Source organism: Akebia trifoliata, chromosome 14, assembly GCF_017979445.1.
Source record: "Akebia trifoliata isolate Shusen 1 chromosome 14, ASM1797944v1, whole genome shotgun sequence".
NCBI classification, from domain to species: Eukaryota; Viridiplantae; Streptophyta; class Magnoliopsida; order Ranunculales; family Lardizabalaceae; genus Akebia; species Akebia trifoliata.
In genome coordinates this window covers 34,066,642-34,085,204 of record NC_141388.1, presented here as the reverse complement: position 1 = coordinate 34,085,204, position 18,563 = coordinate 34,066,642, and the positions used below count along the sequence as shown (strand labels likewise).

The 18,563-nt window shown below is 30.0% G+C and overlaps 1 protein-coding gene across 1 annotated transcript; it reads right to left on the bottom strand.

Annotated features, from left to right (window-relative positions):
• Nucleotides 1-5,722: 5,722 nt before the first annotated feature.
• On the bottom strand, nt 5,723-7,512 carry LOC147386901 (non-specific lipid transfer protein GPI-anchored 14-like). The gene is made up of 3 exons (XM_086424323.1): nt 7,047-7,512; nt 6,103-6,192; nt 5,723-6,006 (listed from the first exon to the last, which is right to left on the bottom strand). Exons 1-3 carry the CDS (start codon nt 7,372-7,374, stop codon nt 5,870-5,872), a joined length of 555 nt encoding a protein of 184 aa, XP_086280449.1. The 5' UTR covers nt 7,375-7,512; the 3' UTR covers nt 5,723-5,869.
• Nucleotides 7,513-18,563: the final 11,051 nt, after the last annotated feature.

The following is an 18,563-nucleotide window of genomic DNA, read 5'->3' as shown; positions in this document are numbered from 1 at the left end:
CAAAACGCAGCATTTAAAAGCGTTAACAAACACGCAAAATATCGTCAAACGCCGTTTTTCAACGCAAACGCTGGAAATTCCGCGTTTTGAAGCGCAATCAATCGCCCCCTTAATGTTTCAACCCAACATGATGATGACGCATTTATTTATCATTGTCAAATATATATATGAGTGGGTGTATAATGTACAATATAATGCATGAGATATATTATAAGGAAATAAGGCTTTAACCTCTACTCTTTTTAGAGAGCTAAAGTCCAACCTACTAGAGATGAGAGATGATGTGCATTACATCTTAAAGGCTTTTTAAACTATCAAAATAATTAGAGGATTAGGAATAGAAGATGCAAGTACTTAAATGAAAATCCTAATCTACACTCACCTTATCCCTTGATGTTCTTAAATGATTTTGAATATTAAGAGAAATAACTTGAAAATTGAGAATTTTAGTTGAGGGTAGATAGTTAGCGAAGATGAGTATTATTGGTTGAGAGTTGAGAGATGAATAAAAGCTTTTAAGTTGAAAGTTGAGTTAAAAGAGGGTTAGAGAGATAAAATAAAGATTTTGGTAGAATTTTAGGTTGAGAGATTGGGGGTTTTTTTTAGAACTTTTGAGGACAAAGTGGTCAAATCCTAAAAATAAAAAGAATGAACATGAGATTTTGATTATTTTTTATTTTTTATTTTTATGAAAGTAAAAAATGAAATTTGTGAGAAAAAAAAATCCTAAAAACATTTTTTATCTTTGATTTTTTGGTAAATATAGGTAAGAAAATAAAAGTATTTTTGGGATGATGAGTAAGGGAGTGACATATGTAAATGTGGAATGGTAGGTAAAAAATAGACCTTGATTTATTTGTAAATAACTCATAATTGATGGATGTATATTTTTAAAATGGACTAATGGGAGAACTTCATGTATGTACTTGAAGGTTTTCATCTTTTATGGGTAAGATTAGAAGTTCTCTGGATTTTAAAAAATTTTATCAAAAAAAAAATATCTTTTTGGTTTGACCATACTTTTTGAAGAGGGTATTCTTGAGATTTCTCAAGGGAGTTGACTATCCCATTATGATGAAACATTAGGTGTTGAGGCTTATGAAAGATCAACATGTGTCTCTTTTTAGAAGGAGGTGTAAGACAATGGGTTTGGTATGGGCTTAGAATTGGATTTTGATTTTGGGCTTGGGTTATGAGTTTAGGATGGTCTAGGTTTGGGTATTTAAGCTATGCTTGAATGTGAATTTGGTATTCGATGAGGATATGAATAATGAATTGATTAATGGAGAGTGTATTTGGATTAGGAAACGGATACGAATTTAAGTTGGTTTATGGATTTAGTGCAATGGGTTAAGGAAGTGGGTATGTAATTAGATTAGATTAGGGATAATGTTTGGGTATACAAAATAATATGAGATGATGCATGTATGCATGAAGAAGTGTGTCAAATGACATTATTATACAATGTGGGCCCGTAGAAGGGCTTTAAACTCTTAATTGAAATTAACTTGAGATTTTAAAATTTTGAACTTTCTTTAAAGGATTTGTGTAAATTGGGGTGTCTATAAGAAAAGAATCAAGTCAAGGAGAGCAATGTTATTGGTTTAAAAACATATATATTCATCAAAGCCTACACGACCCTTAACTTCGATCTTCTCTAATAAATCATTGGAAAATAAGCTCATTATCTTCATCTTTAACCTAAAGTTAAAAAAAAACCTCTTTGATTTATCTTCATAGAAATAATCATCTTCAACTTATTGACTAATGGTCTTTATACTAGTCTTTAACTTTAAGAACAATCTATTTTAACCTTTAAACCTAAAGAACAAGATAAGATTTTTGAAGCAGAAGATAAAATGTTTTTAATAGAAAATTATAAATTTTTTATTTTTACAAGCGATTAAAGCAAATTCAAAACAATGGATTGAAGATTAGGTTAAATAGATTTAAAATTAATTTACCATAAAGATTAAAGAATTTGAAACTGCCTTGTTTTAGACAGACTTGGTTGACAGTTGAAATTGGGGTATTTAGGTAAATTTCTGTTAGTCTAAAAAAGAAGTACAAGATCAAAGGAGATATGTCCACATCTTTGATTGAAAAGTGTCTCAATCATGTTTTTGGATGCCAAAAGGTGAGCCCAAGGACCCCTTGGTTTGTTTCGTGGGTTGGAGGAGAATATGAACCTTTGTGAGATCAAAAAAATAAGTCAATATGGATTGGGCTTTTCCCACATATGGACTACCGAGATACCCGGTTAAAAAAGAAGAAGATTTTCTCAGCCAGAAACAATATAATGTTATTAAGAGAAACTAAAAATCAAACACACTTTTAAAAAGAATTCTAATAATTTGACGAACTTTTAGTGCACGCACCTAAAGCACACTGACGTGTAAGCACATAACTTATCTTTTTAAAAAAAGAAAAAGTTTCTCTCTCTTGCCCGTTCTTTACCCACATATTTATTATTTTAGATTGCAAATCTTAAAAAGGATTGTTGGACCCACATTGATTATCACATTGACAATCCAACAACACAGTCATCTAGATTTCATGAAAATATTCATATTTTAAAAAAATAAAATTTAAAAACTATTTTTCGAGTTTGATCCAAGCTGTTTAAAAAGGACGGCTACCGAACACTCAAATTTAAAAATAAAATTCAACGATGAAAAATAATTTTTTTTTTAAAGTTTACATAATTTTATCCTCTACAATCCCATTTCATTAGATTATGATTTTGAATGCCACAAGGTGATCAGATATGAATTTTTTTTTTTCATTACGGGTAGAAAAGAGAAACTCTTTTTTTTTTTTTAATAAGTTATGTGCTCCAAGTGCGTGCACCTTAAAACCCTAAAAAAAATTAAAGTTTATTTAACAAACCTAAAGAATAAGATTAAAAAGATCTTCTTGGCTAGATGCAATAAGATATGCAATTAATTGAAATTTTTGAAAATAAATTAAAAATATATATAAATGGAGAAAATAAAATTGCCCATACAAAGAGATGATATTATCTAGGGTTTGAAAGTAGTAGAAGAGCTTCAAAACATATAAAAACTCTAATTTGAAGAAAGTGTTTGAATTACCGATAAAAAAAAAGAGAAGTTGTTTGAATTTTGTATTTCAATTGAGAATCACGGTGATTGGATCTATATGTAATTAACAAATAGTATAAGTACTTTAAAAGAAAATAAGATAAAAGGATCTACTAAAAAAGAATGAAAATTCTTCAATAAGATTGTGTGGTCACGATCCGTCGACACTCGTGAGTCAATTAAATCACACTCGAAGGGGACCCCATTTCTTATCAAGAGAGACAAGGTGGACCCCACTTAATTACATTTTTGACCCATATCGAAAGGGGTCCTTCTCCACTTGGACATAATTCATGACTCATGACCTTGATATTTAATGTTGGATCTGGCCTGTGATTAAAGATGCAAAATATAGGCCCACTAAGGAACAATCAAACATTCATTATGATTAGCATTTTTAACCATCCATTTGTTGACCTAAATACCAACAGCCAGAATGATTGGTGATTTCTAATTGGCTTTAAAAATAATAATAATAATTAAGAGATTAGGACGTTATCGGATTGTGATTAAGTTGAATTGATTGTCAATCTTAGAAATTAACATGAAAATCTCGTCAACAAGTCCATAAAAAGAGAAGTTAGGCAAATAATGTAATCAACATGTTCCCTACAAGCACAAGCAGGGGGCGAAGTCAGGATTTTCTTGTAGTGGGGGCAAACTATGGTTAGTTGTATAGTTAAAGAACTTGAAGATGAATGGTTTTAGGGAGAAATTCACATGTTTTTTTTTGTTAGAAGTTGAAGAAAAGGATATTTAAGTCATTTCCAATTAATATATGAGACGGCCTGGTCAAGAGGCAATGTCATCAACGAAAAATTGAAAAGTGTAGGGGCAAATGGGGAGAGAGGTGAGGGAGTGAGGGATAAATGGGGCATGTAATTAAAGTTTTGTGGGGGGCAGTTGCCCCCACCAACACTTGCCTACAAGGGGTCAAAATTAAAGAGTTGTTGGGTTTGGTTTCTTGAATCGAGGTCCCGACGACTACTGTTCTTCAAATATCTAACTTGGGACCGCATAAGAAAATGTGGTGTTTTGGTTTCGTAAAGTTGGTTTCAAATTCAAAAATATATTATTTTTTATAAGTTAGGACCATTGTTAATAATCTCCTGTTTAGTTCTTGAAAAATTCACGAAATTTTTTACTTTTTTAATGAAAGTATTATTCTCCGAATTATTGTACCATTCTGAATAATTCATGGATTTTAAGTTTGAAAAGAATAAAATATGTTTTTTTACGACTTTTATGAATTTTTATAAAATTCGATGAAAAAAAAATGCTACTATAACTTGTTGTATGTTGCAAAGTATAAACTTGTAAGTTGTGACTTGTAACATCAGTCAACTTTGAAGTGGTCATGCTACAAAATTTTGGAGGAACACATCTTTTTACATGTCAAATGTCCCTTCTATCTTTAAAAGATTAATGACATGTCTCTCTACATTTATTTAAGATTACACCTTAATTTTCTAAATTAATGATTTGTCCCTTGACTTTGATCTTCTTTTAAAATTCAATGGAACAATACCATAACATCAATATACTAAGTATCACCACCATCATTATTACCATCACCAATTTCATCATCACCATCACTATTATATAATTGAATTTTTTATTTTTAAATTTTTGATGTGAAAAGGATAATACACGTATGAAGCATATGCCACATATTTTCCATTTATCAAATTTTTAATTGAATTTTATACCGGGTTTTTGCAATCCAAAATCGAATAGAAGTCAAATTATTCATGCATCAAAATTTTGTCGTATTCTGAATTGCTAACAAGGGTCAGGACTATAATCATTCTCAAATATAGTGAAACTTGTTCATCTCTTATTTGTGGACGCATCCCTAGCTTATCCACATAAGTACGTGTTTCTTTATTGTTCATCGCATATTACTAGATCTAGGGATCTTCACTTACTAAAGGTATAGTGAAAGAAGAAATCTTTATAGCTCATGGCCTAAATCTTAAGGTGTACGAAAACCTAAATTCCTTCATAAAGTGCACAAGAAAGACAAACAATCGAACAAACAATCAAGATAGTGATATGTGGGAATAGGAATTAAAAGCTACCTCAGGGAATCAGTTTTCTTTTATCTGAAAACAAAGAAGAAGAAGAAGAAATTGCATAGGTAACATGTATTTATTGTCCCTTGGGTTGGCTATGTCGAACACGAGAATTTTCATTCTTTGTGACTTTCTATCCTATACTCTTCGAAAGTTTTCTCTCTAGGAAGGTCAAAATAACAAGAACACTAGAGTTTTCATTATTTGTGACTTTCTATCATATACTCTTCGAAAGTTTTCTCTCTAGAAAGGTCGAAATCGCAATGTACGGGGCTTTAGGAACCACGCCATGGGAAGCACGATTTCGTTTGAGAATACTCTCTTACAAGTTTGTTCTCTTTCCTAACAAGAAAAAAATTGACCTTTGCAGAAAGATCGATTCATTCAGATGGACATGTCATCCAACAACCTTGCATTACTAAAATCACAATTTTGACCTTTAGCTTAACGCGATTTTTTTTAAGGTAATCAAGGGCTAAGAAAGAACAAAACTCACGGACTTACATAGGAGCGACCTCTCACATCCTCTCTAACTATGAGGGATTGATTTATTGGGATCAACATGACATCCAACTACATTATATTAAAAAAATCCATAAACTTGGTACATAGGTACAGAAAGAGATTAGAAATTATTGTTCATAAGCAAAGATACATGAGAAATCTAAGTAAAATCAAATGCATAAGATCTTAGTAAATACCCATGACTAAGATTGATGTCAAACATAGTAGTGAAACACCGAAAACCATGTCCACTCCCAACCATCTCTTCCCCATCCCTCCACTACTTTTATCTGGTGCTCCAACATTTGCACTAGTTGGACTCCCTTTTAACAAAAACCACAAATATCCAAAGATGATAAAATAAGATCAATAACAAATTAACTTTTCTTTAAAAAGACAAAAAAAAAAAAAAAAATTACCTCCAGACGTTGGGGGAGTCCCATGAAGGCCTTTATCAAATTGGTTGAAAACTTGAGCCTCGGTCGAATTAGGAGGCAAGTTTAGAAGAGCTTGATTCATAGCCACCATCGAAACCAATCAAATGGTCGAAAAATAAAATAGTATTAGCCATATGTGTGATTAAGAACTAATATCTAACATTATCTTAATACACAAACCAAGTATGTAAATGTAACATGTGTAATGGAATCTAGAATCCGAATTAATTACTGCTCAAAGTATAAATATAGAATCTAATATTATGTTTGGTTTGGATTATAGAAGCAATTTTCTAATAATCAGAATCAGAAATCTGCTAAAATGAGAAAAATTGGGTTTCTTGAGGTTTTGTACTAAAGTGAACTTTTTTTTTTTTTGGGTGTGTTTTTGGTACATAATAAGAGAAGATTCTGAACTTAGTTTATGCAAATAGTGTAGCTAAACAAGATTCTGAATTTTGAAAATCAATTTCTATAATCTAATTCAAACAATCAAAATCAGAATTCAGAATCAGAATCATAACAATTCAAATCAAATGGTTCCCTTAGCTCTCGGGGTCATAATATCGTGTATTTATATTTATACATACAGTCACAAAATTCTCCCAATTTTTTCAAAATTTCTCTAAGGGACAATCCAATTAAATTGACTAATGAACGAAATAATCGGCGATTTACGGATTAATTGCAACCACACACACACAAACACTTTTCAACTTCAAGATTTCATTGAATCTTCAAATTTCAAAAACAATATGGGGTTTTTAGGGGAGATTGAAGTTTGATGGATTTTTGGGAAGAAATCCAAAAACATCATTTGTACAATCCCCGAAACTTTTCTAGATTTATCCAAATTAAACCGACACCCGATCCAAAAAATTGCCAAATCCAAACTTGGTTACTAAGAATATACTAATTATACATACCGGGACAGTCCGCAACAGTAGCGGCGGATTTGCACATGCTAGGGAGACTCAAAGCGAGGGTGGCGTTGATCTTAAAACCAAGGTTGGGATCGTTACGATCTCTAACAAGGACGCATAGACACTTCTTGCTCTTTGTTAGGACTTGTTCAAGACCAGTGCAGCAGCCCGGGGTCGGGGCCTTACCCGTTCCACTGACGTAAGGTAGACACTGTGCGAGACCGACCAATTGAGGTGTACACTCTTTTCTATCTTGGCTTACATCAGGCCTTACAAACCCAATCAACACCAACATGTACAAGAACATCAGTCTCACATTGGTTGATCCCATGGCGATGCTACTAGACACACAAACACATACACACACAAGAGGATGTTGTGAAGAGATGGTTTGAATGATTTTCTTTTATGCTTTTTCTCTTGTTTAATAGATGGGATATGGAAGGGAAGGGAGAGGTTCAGTTTCAATTACTATGTTTGTCATCATGTGAAGTCCTGTCTTAATATGGGTAGTTTTTTTTTTTCTCTCAAAACAACATGTTTTTTAGCGAAATCGTCACCTTTTTAAAAATCAGTGAGATTGTCACTTTTAAAATAAATAGCAATGATATTGCCAACTCACCATGAGATTGTCACTTTTCAAATAAATACCAATGGTCTCACTATTTTTAATCAGTGAGATCTTCACTTTAAAATCCTTGCAATCTCGTTATGCATGTTTTCGAAATTAAAATGAATAATGTAGTAGAATGGAAATTTTAATAAAAGTTGTGTATCTTTTCAGATTATTTATTTATTTATTCCTTTTGTGAAATAAATGTTGAGTAATCATGATATAGTGGGTATTTAAATAGAGATGAGGATGTTGAGGATGGTGAGATGCATGAAAGTGAAAAATGTAGGAATTTCTTTTCTAGGTGATAAACTAAGGAAAATTCAACTAATATGATTTGATTACGTGTAAGAAATGTGTCAATTACAACCCTAATTAGGACGAAGTGCAAAAGTTTGAAGATTCTTAAAAAGTAACAGATACATTTAAACAGTGATAATGGTTACAAAACACATTTGGATTAAGAGAAGATATGACTTTAGACTACATTGAATTTTTCCACTCATTTGATCCCAATTTTTTATTTAGGCTTTGATTTATATATATGGGGAATGCTAACGTCCAATACTTCGTCGAAATGTCAGTATTATCCAACAATTTTTTTTCAATAATACCCATCCTTATTTTGTCTTTTAGTGAAAAAGACAAGGGCGTATTGATCTTTTACACAATAAATACTTGTTTACATGAGAGAAAATTATATATAAAAAAATCTATATTTTAAATTATTTATGAAAATAGTAACAAAATTTTAAAAATTATCAAAAGAAAATAAATCGGCACTTTAAGTGTCGAAATGTTCTAAATACAACTGTTTTATGAACATTATATATCCGTTAGGAAAATTTGAAATTTCTGACCGTTGCACTCTACATAAACTTATATTATACACTCATATTTCTCATAATTTTCACTCACACAATTTTCATACCCCTTTTTAATTCTTATAATTCTATTACAAGATTTTATAATTCAATCAAAGATGTCTACAAGAGTTATTATTTGTCGATATGGAAGTTACGTTGAAGGTATCATATATATTGGTGGAAATACATGTTTTTATCGACTTCCTCAGAATTACATATTCCAAGTTACAAGCTTTTATTTATTTATTTTTTTTGTAATATTTGACAATAATTTTCGATAAGGTCAGTTATCAATTTAGATAATGAAAATTTTTTAATTGATATTTTTGAACAAGGAACTTGAGAATTTATATTAAATAGTAATCAAAATTCTCAAAGTATAATTATTTTTATAGTACAACATGAAAATATTGGAACGTATCAATCGAATTATGGTCAAAGTGGACCTAACTCATCGAATCAATATTTAAATACCGATATCAATCATAATATTGCTTACGGTTCAAATGAACCTAATATTACAACACAAAATAATTCTGATAGTGATTTAGATACATTTATTGATAACAATTTGAATTCATCATCCAATGACGATAAAAATATATTTCATATTTATATTAATAAAAAATTTAATAATGTAGTTGAGTTAAGAGAAAAAATTATTTTTTTAGTTATTTCAAATAATTTTTCTATAAAATATATTCTTAATAAAAAAAAAAAAGTTATAGCTAAATGTCATGGTCCAAACTGTGAGTGGCATATATATGCTATTTTTTTTTTGCAAATGATGATTTATTTACTATACGTAAGTTTAACACAATTCACAAGTGTATGTGTAGAATGGATTTACGACCTCATTCTCAAACTAGTAGTAATTGAATGAAGGATAAAATTTTAACTCGCATAAGAAATAATCAATTTTATTCTCTCCAATCCATAATACTGATATTAAAGATAAATATAATGTATCTACCATATATATAAAAACTTGAAAAATAAGAGAAAAAATCAATCGTGAAATATATGACTGTGCAATTGAGACATATAAAAATATTGAATATTTTTACTAAACTATTTATAAAAAAAATCCAAGAAACTTCCAATTTTTTAAGATTAGTCAAAATAGTCATTTTCAATGTATTTTTATTTTCTTTAAGACATGCATATATGATTTTAAAAATAGATGTTTACCTATTGTAAGATTATATGATATATTCTTAAAAAATAAATATCAAGACATACTATTTATTGTGATTACTCACGATTCAAATTATGATATTTTTTCACTTGTATATTCAATAATTGAAAAAGAAAATAAAGATACTTATGAATGACTTTTAAATGTCACTTAGATTTTATAATTTTAACAAAATTTCATTTATTTCAAATAAATAAAAAGGAATAATATTTGTAATTGATAAATATTTTTCCTTCATCATTTTATTTTTTTCTATTCAACATTTTCAACAAAATTTAGAAAGAATATTTATTTTGTAAACTTTTAGAAAATGTGGCTAAAACTTACACTGAAATTGATTATAAAAATTAATTAGAATTAATTAAGAGAAAAAATATCAAAATATATAATTGGATTATATCAGAAGAAGATCCAACACATACATTAGTTCATTGGGCAATAAGTCATTCTCGCATCCCTCATTTTAGATGTGTAAAATAATTGAATTACATAATAGAAGTAGATTAAAGAGTCTTGTGATTCTCAATTAGTTTCAAGGATTGAAAATAAAATATGAAAAATAATACAAAAGACTATTAGTTATTAACTTTTAATTATTAATGATATGAGATTTGAGGTGTATGATAGCGTAAAACAAAAAATACACATATTTCAAATGGATCAAAGATATTGTACGTGTGAAAAATGGACTCAAATACGTATTCAATGTCAACATGCAATAAAAGCATGTGATATTAAAAGATAAGATAAATATCAATTTTATTTGAAATAATTCACTATTGAAAGATATAAACAGTATTATACAACTTCTATGGAAGGTATTTTAGTTTCATATGAATTAGAAAATCCTCTGCAACAAGAATTTTTTTTTATACCGCCAATGACTGGATGTCGACCTGATCGTCGAAAAGTCAACAGAAGGAAAATTGACATTCAAGATGTGTGACCATTACATTATAGCTGTTGCGGAAATATTAGACACAATCGATCAACATGTAAAGATTCAATTTGAAAATAATTGTAATTTTTTAATGTTTATATATTTAATTTTGTATATCTATAAATGATTGTCATGTAATATTTAGATTTTAAAATAGTGGATTGATTCGCAAGAACTCAGGACATAATTGCTAAATTGTGCAATGAACCTCGTAAACAATCTGCTCTATCATTTATTTTATTGTGTATCGAAACTGGAATTTAGAAATAAATTGCATATATATATATATATATATATATATATATTTTTTTTTTTTTTTTAAATCTAATTAATTAAAATAGTTGATATTGAGAATTGAGAATAAGTATTTGTTCGGGAGCAAATAGAAACTCTTTCATTAATAAAAAAAACACATTTAATGTAAACGTGTCGAGTTTACCACTTAGTATCGAACTTACTACTTATTGTCGAGTTCAACATTTCATTACTTAAAGAAATTCTAGTAAATAAGTAGTGACTAACATTTGTTAATAGATATGAAAAAAATCATACAAGTTTAAATAGTTGATATATTGGTGAAAAATCTCCATAAAAATTATGCTTAGTAGTCGTAACTTCATACTTAATTTTTACATAAAGCTAATCGTAAGAAGTGCACTTTCGATCGATGTAAAGAAGTTTCTAGAACACTTAATCATGAGAAAAGAAATTGAAACATATCTTAAATCTCTATTTGGTGTAAACATGTTAAAACTACCTTAAAATGCCCAAAAAGCATAGGTCTTGAACTAAAGGCCCTTTACAAGATATTCAAACATATCACACACTTAGTTTTAAGTGTTTTCATAGAATATGTACATTTATGACCGCGTGCTTGATTCTAGAGTAATATCGGATTTTTGAAGTTTATTGTACCTTGTAAATGATTTATTTTATAATACACTTATGAATTTAACTAGAAAGATAATCATGAAATCTTTTATAATATCTAATATAAATTTTTTAATCCAATTTTTCAATGCGGGTGGGTGATCATATTTATGTACTGAGCATTATTAGTTTTGTTGTCTTCATTTTAACTCTAGAAATGAAGTACACCATAACAATTCAAATTGTATAAAGATGCCACTTAGCTAAGTAATGAAGGCTTGAGAAACATTGTTCGCATGACCTAGATTCAAATCTCGTTGAACCCATCTTCATCTCCATCAACTACTAATCCCTTGTTAGCTTAGCAAAAATAAATAATAATTTAAATTACATTCATGTTTATTGTGCATTTAACTAGTCTATTTTTTTGTTTTTACTAAACAAATAAGGGATTTGTAGATTAATTTTAATGAAACTAATAAGTGAGGGGTAAAAATATCACGTAGATATACAAGTAATAAATCATAATATAAAACATAGTAAATGTCTAATACCAATAATGCTTGTCTCGATTAAATCAGCCTTCAATAATTCTCATGCAGATTTTTAGTCACATTTCTTCATGGACTATATCTCAAGAAAAATAATACCCAAATCCTCAGCAGATGGGGGTTGAGATTACTCAACAGGGGTTTGTGGATACTGCATGTGATGTCCATATGACTTTACAAGTTGATATGACTTTATAGGGAAAAATGATGAGTGCATATCATAATGGGAGTCTGTGAAATCTGCATATGATATCTATATGATGATCCAACTGTGTGTGAAACATCATATGCATGACTCAACAAATTTAAAAAATAGCTAGTTTTGAGATTTGCACATACCATATCCTCATCCTAATTAATATGCACTAGTATATAATCACCTTGACTGGCCTGAACACGATCAACCTCATCATGTTGTTGCTCATAATTCTCATCACCTTCTTCCCCATCCTCATCCTCCTCCTACACTGGCTCAGGTTCAGGCTGACGTCGATAATGTCGTCACTGTGAAACTCTATAAATCATCTCACTCGATCTCGGTATCTGAATAGGCAATGATGGTAATAATGTCAAGGCCGAAACAATAACTTATGACTCTTCTATGAACATCCATTTCACGTATTTGAGGAATCAACGTATTGAAAATAAATTCATGAAAAATAAATAAATATATTAGGTATATATTTTTATTCATAAATATCTTAAAAATAATTAAAATAAGTGTTATAACTTACTACATTATAATATCGATCCTTGTATAATGCATACAACTCATCCGTATAACCACGAGATATATATTGTGGTTCAAAGTAGTACAGTGCTAGATTATGTATCCGAGGGTAATTATACCATCTCTGAAACTTCTTAGATGGCCAATTGACTAAAAAATTTAAAACTTACGACAAAAATCTTGAATAATTAACATAATTAACATAATTGATATTTAATATTTAAGATTACCTTTCAAGTTTTAATATAATTGACCATATACACAAAATCTATCAAATCTTTCATCCTAATCTCTTATCGTTGTAGGTGATACTATACATCTCCTCTCTCCTGTAGCCACACTATGATAAGACCCAGGATAATCTGCTATAGATTGAACTGTCTCATGCATCGATCCGCGGGATGGTATAAGATAGTGTATAAAAAAATTACGCAAGATCAATGTAAGCTCAGATTCCAGGCTATGCACATAATCTCTATATCATGATCAACATGCATATATGGGGTCTAGAAAACTTAAAAAAGAATAAATAAATTATTAAAATGACTAAATATAAAAAAGTTATAATAATAATATTTAAAAATTTTAATTAAACATAATTACCATGAAGGAAAGAAGAAAAATCTAATTTGGTCTGGAACGATAAGACGCTATGATGCAGATCTCCAATATATATCTTATTAGATGTCATCCATCTATATGCTCTGGGGAATACAACATCTTGGCTCATTAAGTATGGGTCTGGTAATTGGCAATTGCTCGTGTGCACACACTTGTAATAATGACGTACATCCCATAAGCCTTGAAGTTGCTTTCGCTCGTTCCTTACAAATTTAATAAGAACATGGTATAAATATACAAGAATAGTGGCACCTCAAACATAACAATATGTAATAGATAAATCCATAAATAAATATAATAAACTTGTATCAACACTTTTACTAGATGCATCTGAAAATAATGTGGCTCCATATAATACCAATAGATAGGCACGAGTATAATGATGTACCTAATATAAATGTAAAATATTAATAAATAAATATATATATATATTAAAATTATTATAATAATAATAATAAATAATTAAATTTTACCTCATCCATAGACGTCTATCTATCTGGCCATCTCTCAAATGTATGACGTAGTCATGTAAGGCTAATAATACTAAAGTGAGATCCATCAATAGGAGGTAAAACTCCAAGACACTGATAAATGAGATCGGGATATTTCTCTCTTGCCACAAGCGACACAATAACAGGATACCTGTCGATCCTCAGTCCTAAATAATGAAGAGTATCCTCCAATATGATCATCATCTCTCCAAATTGAAGGTGAAAAGATTTTTATCAATCAAGATCTTGATTTTTTTTTTTTTAATTTATCTTAATTTTTTTCTAATTTTTATCTAGATCTTGATTTTTTTAAAAAAATTTATCTTGATCTAGATATACTTATTCATAATTTAAAAGTAGGAAAAATTACCTTTATTACCTTTGTTGATGTGTCATCGCTAGAGCCTCAAAGGATGAGAAGAGAAGAAGAAGAAGAAGAAGAAGAACCATAAGAAAAGAAATGAAAAAAAATCGAAAATTCATAGGAAAGTACATCCGCATTAAAGTGTCGATTTGATATTCTTTTGATAATTTTTGAAAACTTGTTACTATTTTGATAAATAATTTAAAATATAGATTTTTTTTTAAAATTTCCCTTTACATAATAAATACTATTATTATTTGAATAAAGGTTAGTTGTATAAGAATCATAAAAATAAATAAAAAAAATCTAAGATAGACCAAGTTTCTAAGGAAAATAAAGTTAACACGAGATATCAAAAGGTCTCGAAGATGTTAGATATCTGACTATTTCAAAAACATAAGTCAATGAATCTTATACGATCTATCATGCTTTTAAATTAAAATCTTTTGGAAAAATCTCTTCCAAGATTATGAGTCATAAGCATCTAACACCTTTTAAAACACTAGCCCCACAAAACACAATCTATCTACACTCAATGACACATGTCCAATGATGGATGGTAACATCAATGACCTAAAAAAAGGAAAAAATGAATTGTAACCATCAATTGTTTTAGAACTCAAAAATTTGACTTGAATGTCCATCAAATCGAGTCAAGTAAAAACACATGAGTCAAATAAAAATATATTAATTAAATTTTTTTTTTTTTTTTTTTTAAGTTTAGTTTTCTAAGATATCCTTCTAAATATTATATAACAATCAAATAACTCGATCAAGTTTTTGAACTTTTTTTTTAATATCGCATTCTATAATCACACCCCTTTTAGGATGGGACTAGTCCGTATAGTTAGGGCTGACAATGATTCGAAATATATCCGATGTCTGAACCGATTCAATCCGAAAAATATGAAAAATCGAATTTTCGGATTGGAATCTTAGATCTGAAATAATTTTATATCAGATTTAGATCTATACCAATCCGCTTTGAAAAAAATCCGATCCTAACATATTTTAATATTTATATTATTATTCTTAATTTCATATAAATACATATAGATAAAACATTTGTAGTTGGAAAGTATATTTTTTTAAATTTTTTGGACATTGATCATTTGAAAGTAAGGATGTATTCAGATCGGATTGATTTCGAATTAAAGATGAAATGAAACTGATCGGATTCGGTTCACATATTCATTAATCCGTTCGATTGGTTACATATTTAAAAAAATTCAGATCAGTATTGGAGTGGTACTGATCCGATACCAAACCAATCCGTTGCTAGTTTGGCGTACAGTGCACACCCCAAGCCTACGAGAGTTCCCCACAGGTAATAAAGAAAGTCAGGAGCCCACAAAGTTTCGATCACACAATTTGAGCGAGCAAACCCCTGTTGGTGTATTTTTCAAGCTGGCTAGATAGATCGAGTTTTCTAGTTTTGGCCCTTGGAAAATCCAATCGAGTTGAGTTGACTCGGCTCAGTGACAAGTAGACTCAGATGGATTTTAATGCTACAGTACACATTTTTGGTAGTAGAGCAAGGCAGTTGTGGGGCCCACTATCTATAAATTTGATGATGACTAGAGAAATGGAGGAAGATAAGTGTAGTTGGAGATATAAATTTAATTAGTTGTGAGCATGTGGTTTCCATTAAGTCTGACATTTAAAGCTGGAAAAGGATTTGAAAATTTTATCCAACCGAAATTTGTTCAAACATTCAAAACTTTAATGCATTTGGTGCATGTTTTCATGCTTATGGAGTGTATGAATAAGCACTTTTTGCTGGTAGCAGAGGTGTCAATAGAAGAAGATAACCCTTTTTTATTTCAAAAAGAGTAAAATTTTATCTAAAATAGTAAAAAAGAAATAAAAATTAAATAATAAAAAATTAATCTAAAAAAAAAAATCAAAAATTTCTTACAAACATTAAAATATTTAATAAAGACATTTTAAATTAACATCGGACTCAAAATACTAAAACAAAAATTACAAAAAGAATAGAAAGAGGGACTTTAGCGGGCCGTCCGATTCAAAATTTTGGCAAAACCCTCCTCGCAATATGACATGTGATTTTTGTATTTATTTCATACCCTACTTTTTTTTTATCAATATTTGAGATATCTCTTTGGAAATGTCTCGTGTAATCCAAAGAAGAGGGTTCTATCGAAGTTTTTTCCAAATAGAAGGAATAAGAAGTACCCCCTCTAATGCTGGGGTGACATAGGATTTACTACGATTCTCACAATTCTGATGTGGAGGTGGACACATAACCATAGATGTGTTTTCTTGTGATACGAGTAAAAATCATCTACGATTATGTGCGCAACTCCAGATCAGAATTGTGAGAATCGTAGTAAATCCTATGTCACCCCAACACGACTCTTCTACTCCTTGCTAAAATTACCTTCTTTTAGTAAGCTTTGTAAATTTGTTTAATAATAATTATTTTGAGTTATGCTCTCAAAGCTATGTTTGTTTGAAACTAAAGTGCAAGTTTAATCTTTTGCCCGGGCTTCTTTTGGCCTTTGTACTCCATATATTCTTTTACAACTCATTCTACACATGGTTTAAATCTCGTACGAGACTGAGATGACTAGTCCTACATGTCTCGATAATGTTCACCTATGAGACAGATAGATAAGTCAACCATATTGGACAATATTTAAAATCATAATTCAATTTTCTCATTGTTGAATGAGATGACTCAAATGTATCAAAAAACTCGTTCGAGACGTCTCAGTCTTGTTTATGGACGAGACGAGAAGTCAAAATGAGTTTTAAACATTGATTCTCCATCACCGAAATCTCTTATTTACAACTTTTGGAGTGGAAAAAAAAAAAGAAAAAGAAGAGGGTAGTTTTCTTTCTTGATTGGTTGTCACTTCAGACTCCAAAGTATATTTATTGCGCTTCAACAACATACTTTAACAATGTCTATTTTATAATTATTTTATGAGGATAGTAGTTGGGCGATGAATGATAATCATGATAATCTGAGCTAGACACATGACATACCCAATCGATTTATCTGACATGATAGGTTCGAAAATTGTAGATGTGTTCTACTCAGGATATAGAATTACATCTTTCTATGGGGAATCGTAGTTATGTATCCCAAAGAGAGCACATCAACAATTCCCAAGCCTGTCACATTAGATAAGTCAATTGAGCTGTCACATGCCTAAATCAGATTATCAGCACTCTCAATGATATTGTGTATTTTGATGCAACACCATTGCCCATAGTTATAGTGATCAAGACCGGAGCAGCCCACTTATGAAGGATTAAGTTCTCCTAACCAAGCTGACTTTCTAGCTTCTTTCCTTAACATGTCACCTAGTAAGGATGCTTTTGGGCATACCGATGACAGAAAGTAATCTTGTTTCTCCTGGTTGGTGGTCAGCCTAACCCCCTCTTAATCTTCAAACAAAAAAAATCAACTTTGCCCATCGGACACAATACTTATCTTTTTTTATTATTTTATGACGAGTGGTATTTTTCTTGGCAATGTTATAGTATTAGACATTGCGACTAACTTTGACATTAAAATTATTGTATTAAAACATTGTATTATGATGATATTTCTGTTCAAAGTTTAATGGTGTAGACGTCTATACCCCAAACAAGTAGAAAGAAATAGTTATTTTTTAATTTTTGTAAATGAGATATTTCTGTAATTTACATCAATCAGAAAAGAGTTTAAATCTTTTTACTCAACAGATTGCCAATGAGAGTATTACGATCGAATATCAATGATATTTAAGGTTTGAGGATCATTAATAGTTAAGACCATTCAACTTTGAGGAGGAAAAGTACTTGATAGATCCTAATGCCCACCATTTTATTTTTATTTTTTTTGGGTGGGGGCAACTTAGAATCCACTTTTAACAACCCTGAAAATTCTCTTAAATGGATTGGAAAAAAAAAAAAAAAAAACCTTTAAAAGTTTCCTTCGATGTGCCACACCAACTTTTGCTAAGAGCACCCCAAGATGTGTCTGTCTGTGCTAAATCTTTGTTACTATCACATGAATTGTGGTGCCCTTTGTAAAAGTTCGTGTGCCAATAGAATCTCTCAAAACTTTTTTAATGATACACGAGCAATACTATCAAATAGTGAAAATGAGTTTCTATAGAATTTTTCATAATTAAATGCTGAAAAATCATTTTATTGGATAATTGCTTACAGGGCAAATGATTTTCCCAAACAAATGTTTTTGATGCAATCAAACCCACCCCAAGTGTGAACCAAATCACGCCCCAACTCTCTTACTCCTCAC

Bases quoted from the DNA above. Each gene is read 5' to 3' on its own strand.
- LOC147386901 (XM_086424323.1), bottom strand. From the start codon at position 7,374: ATGGGATCAACCAATGTGAGACTGATGTTCTTGTACATGTTGGTGTTG. The intron at 6,193-7,046 runs GTATGTATAATT...CTATGAATCAAG, and splicing joins TACTGTTGCGGACTGTCCCG to CTCTTCTAAACTTGCCTCCT. The intron at 6,007-6,102 runs GTAATTTTTTTT...TTTTGTTAAAAG, and splicing joins GACTCCCCCAACGTCTGGAG to GGAGTCCAACTAGTGCAAAT.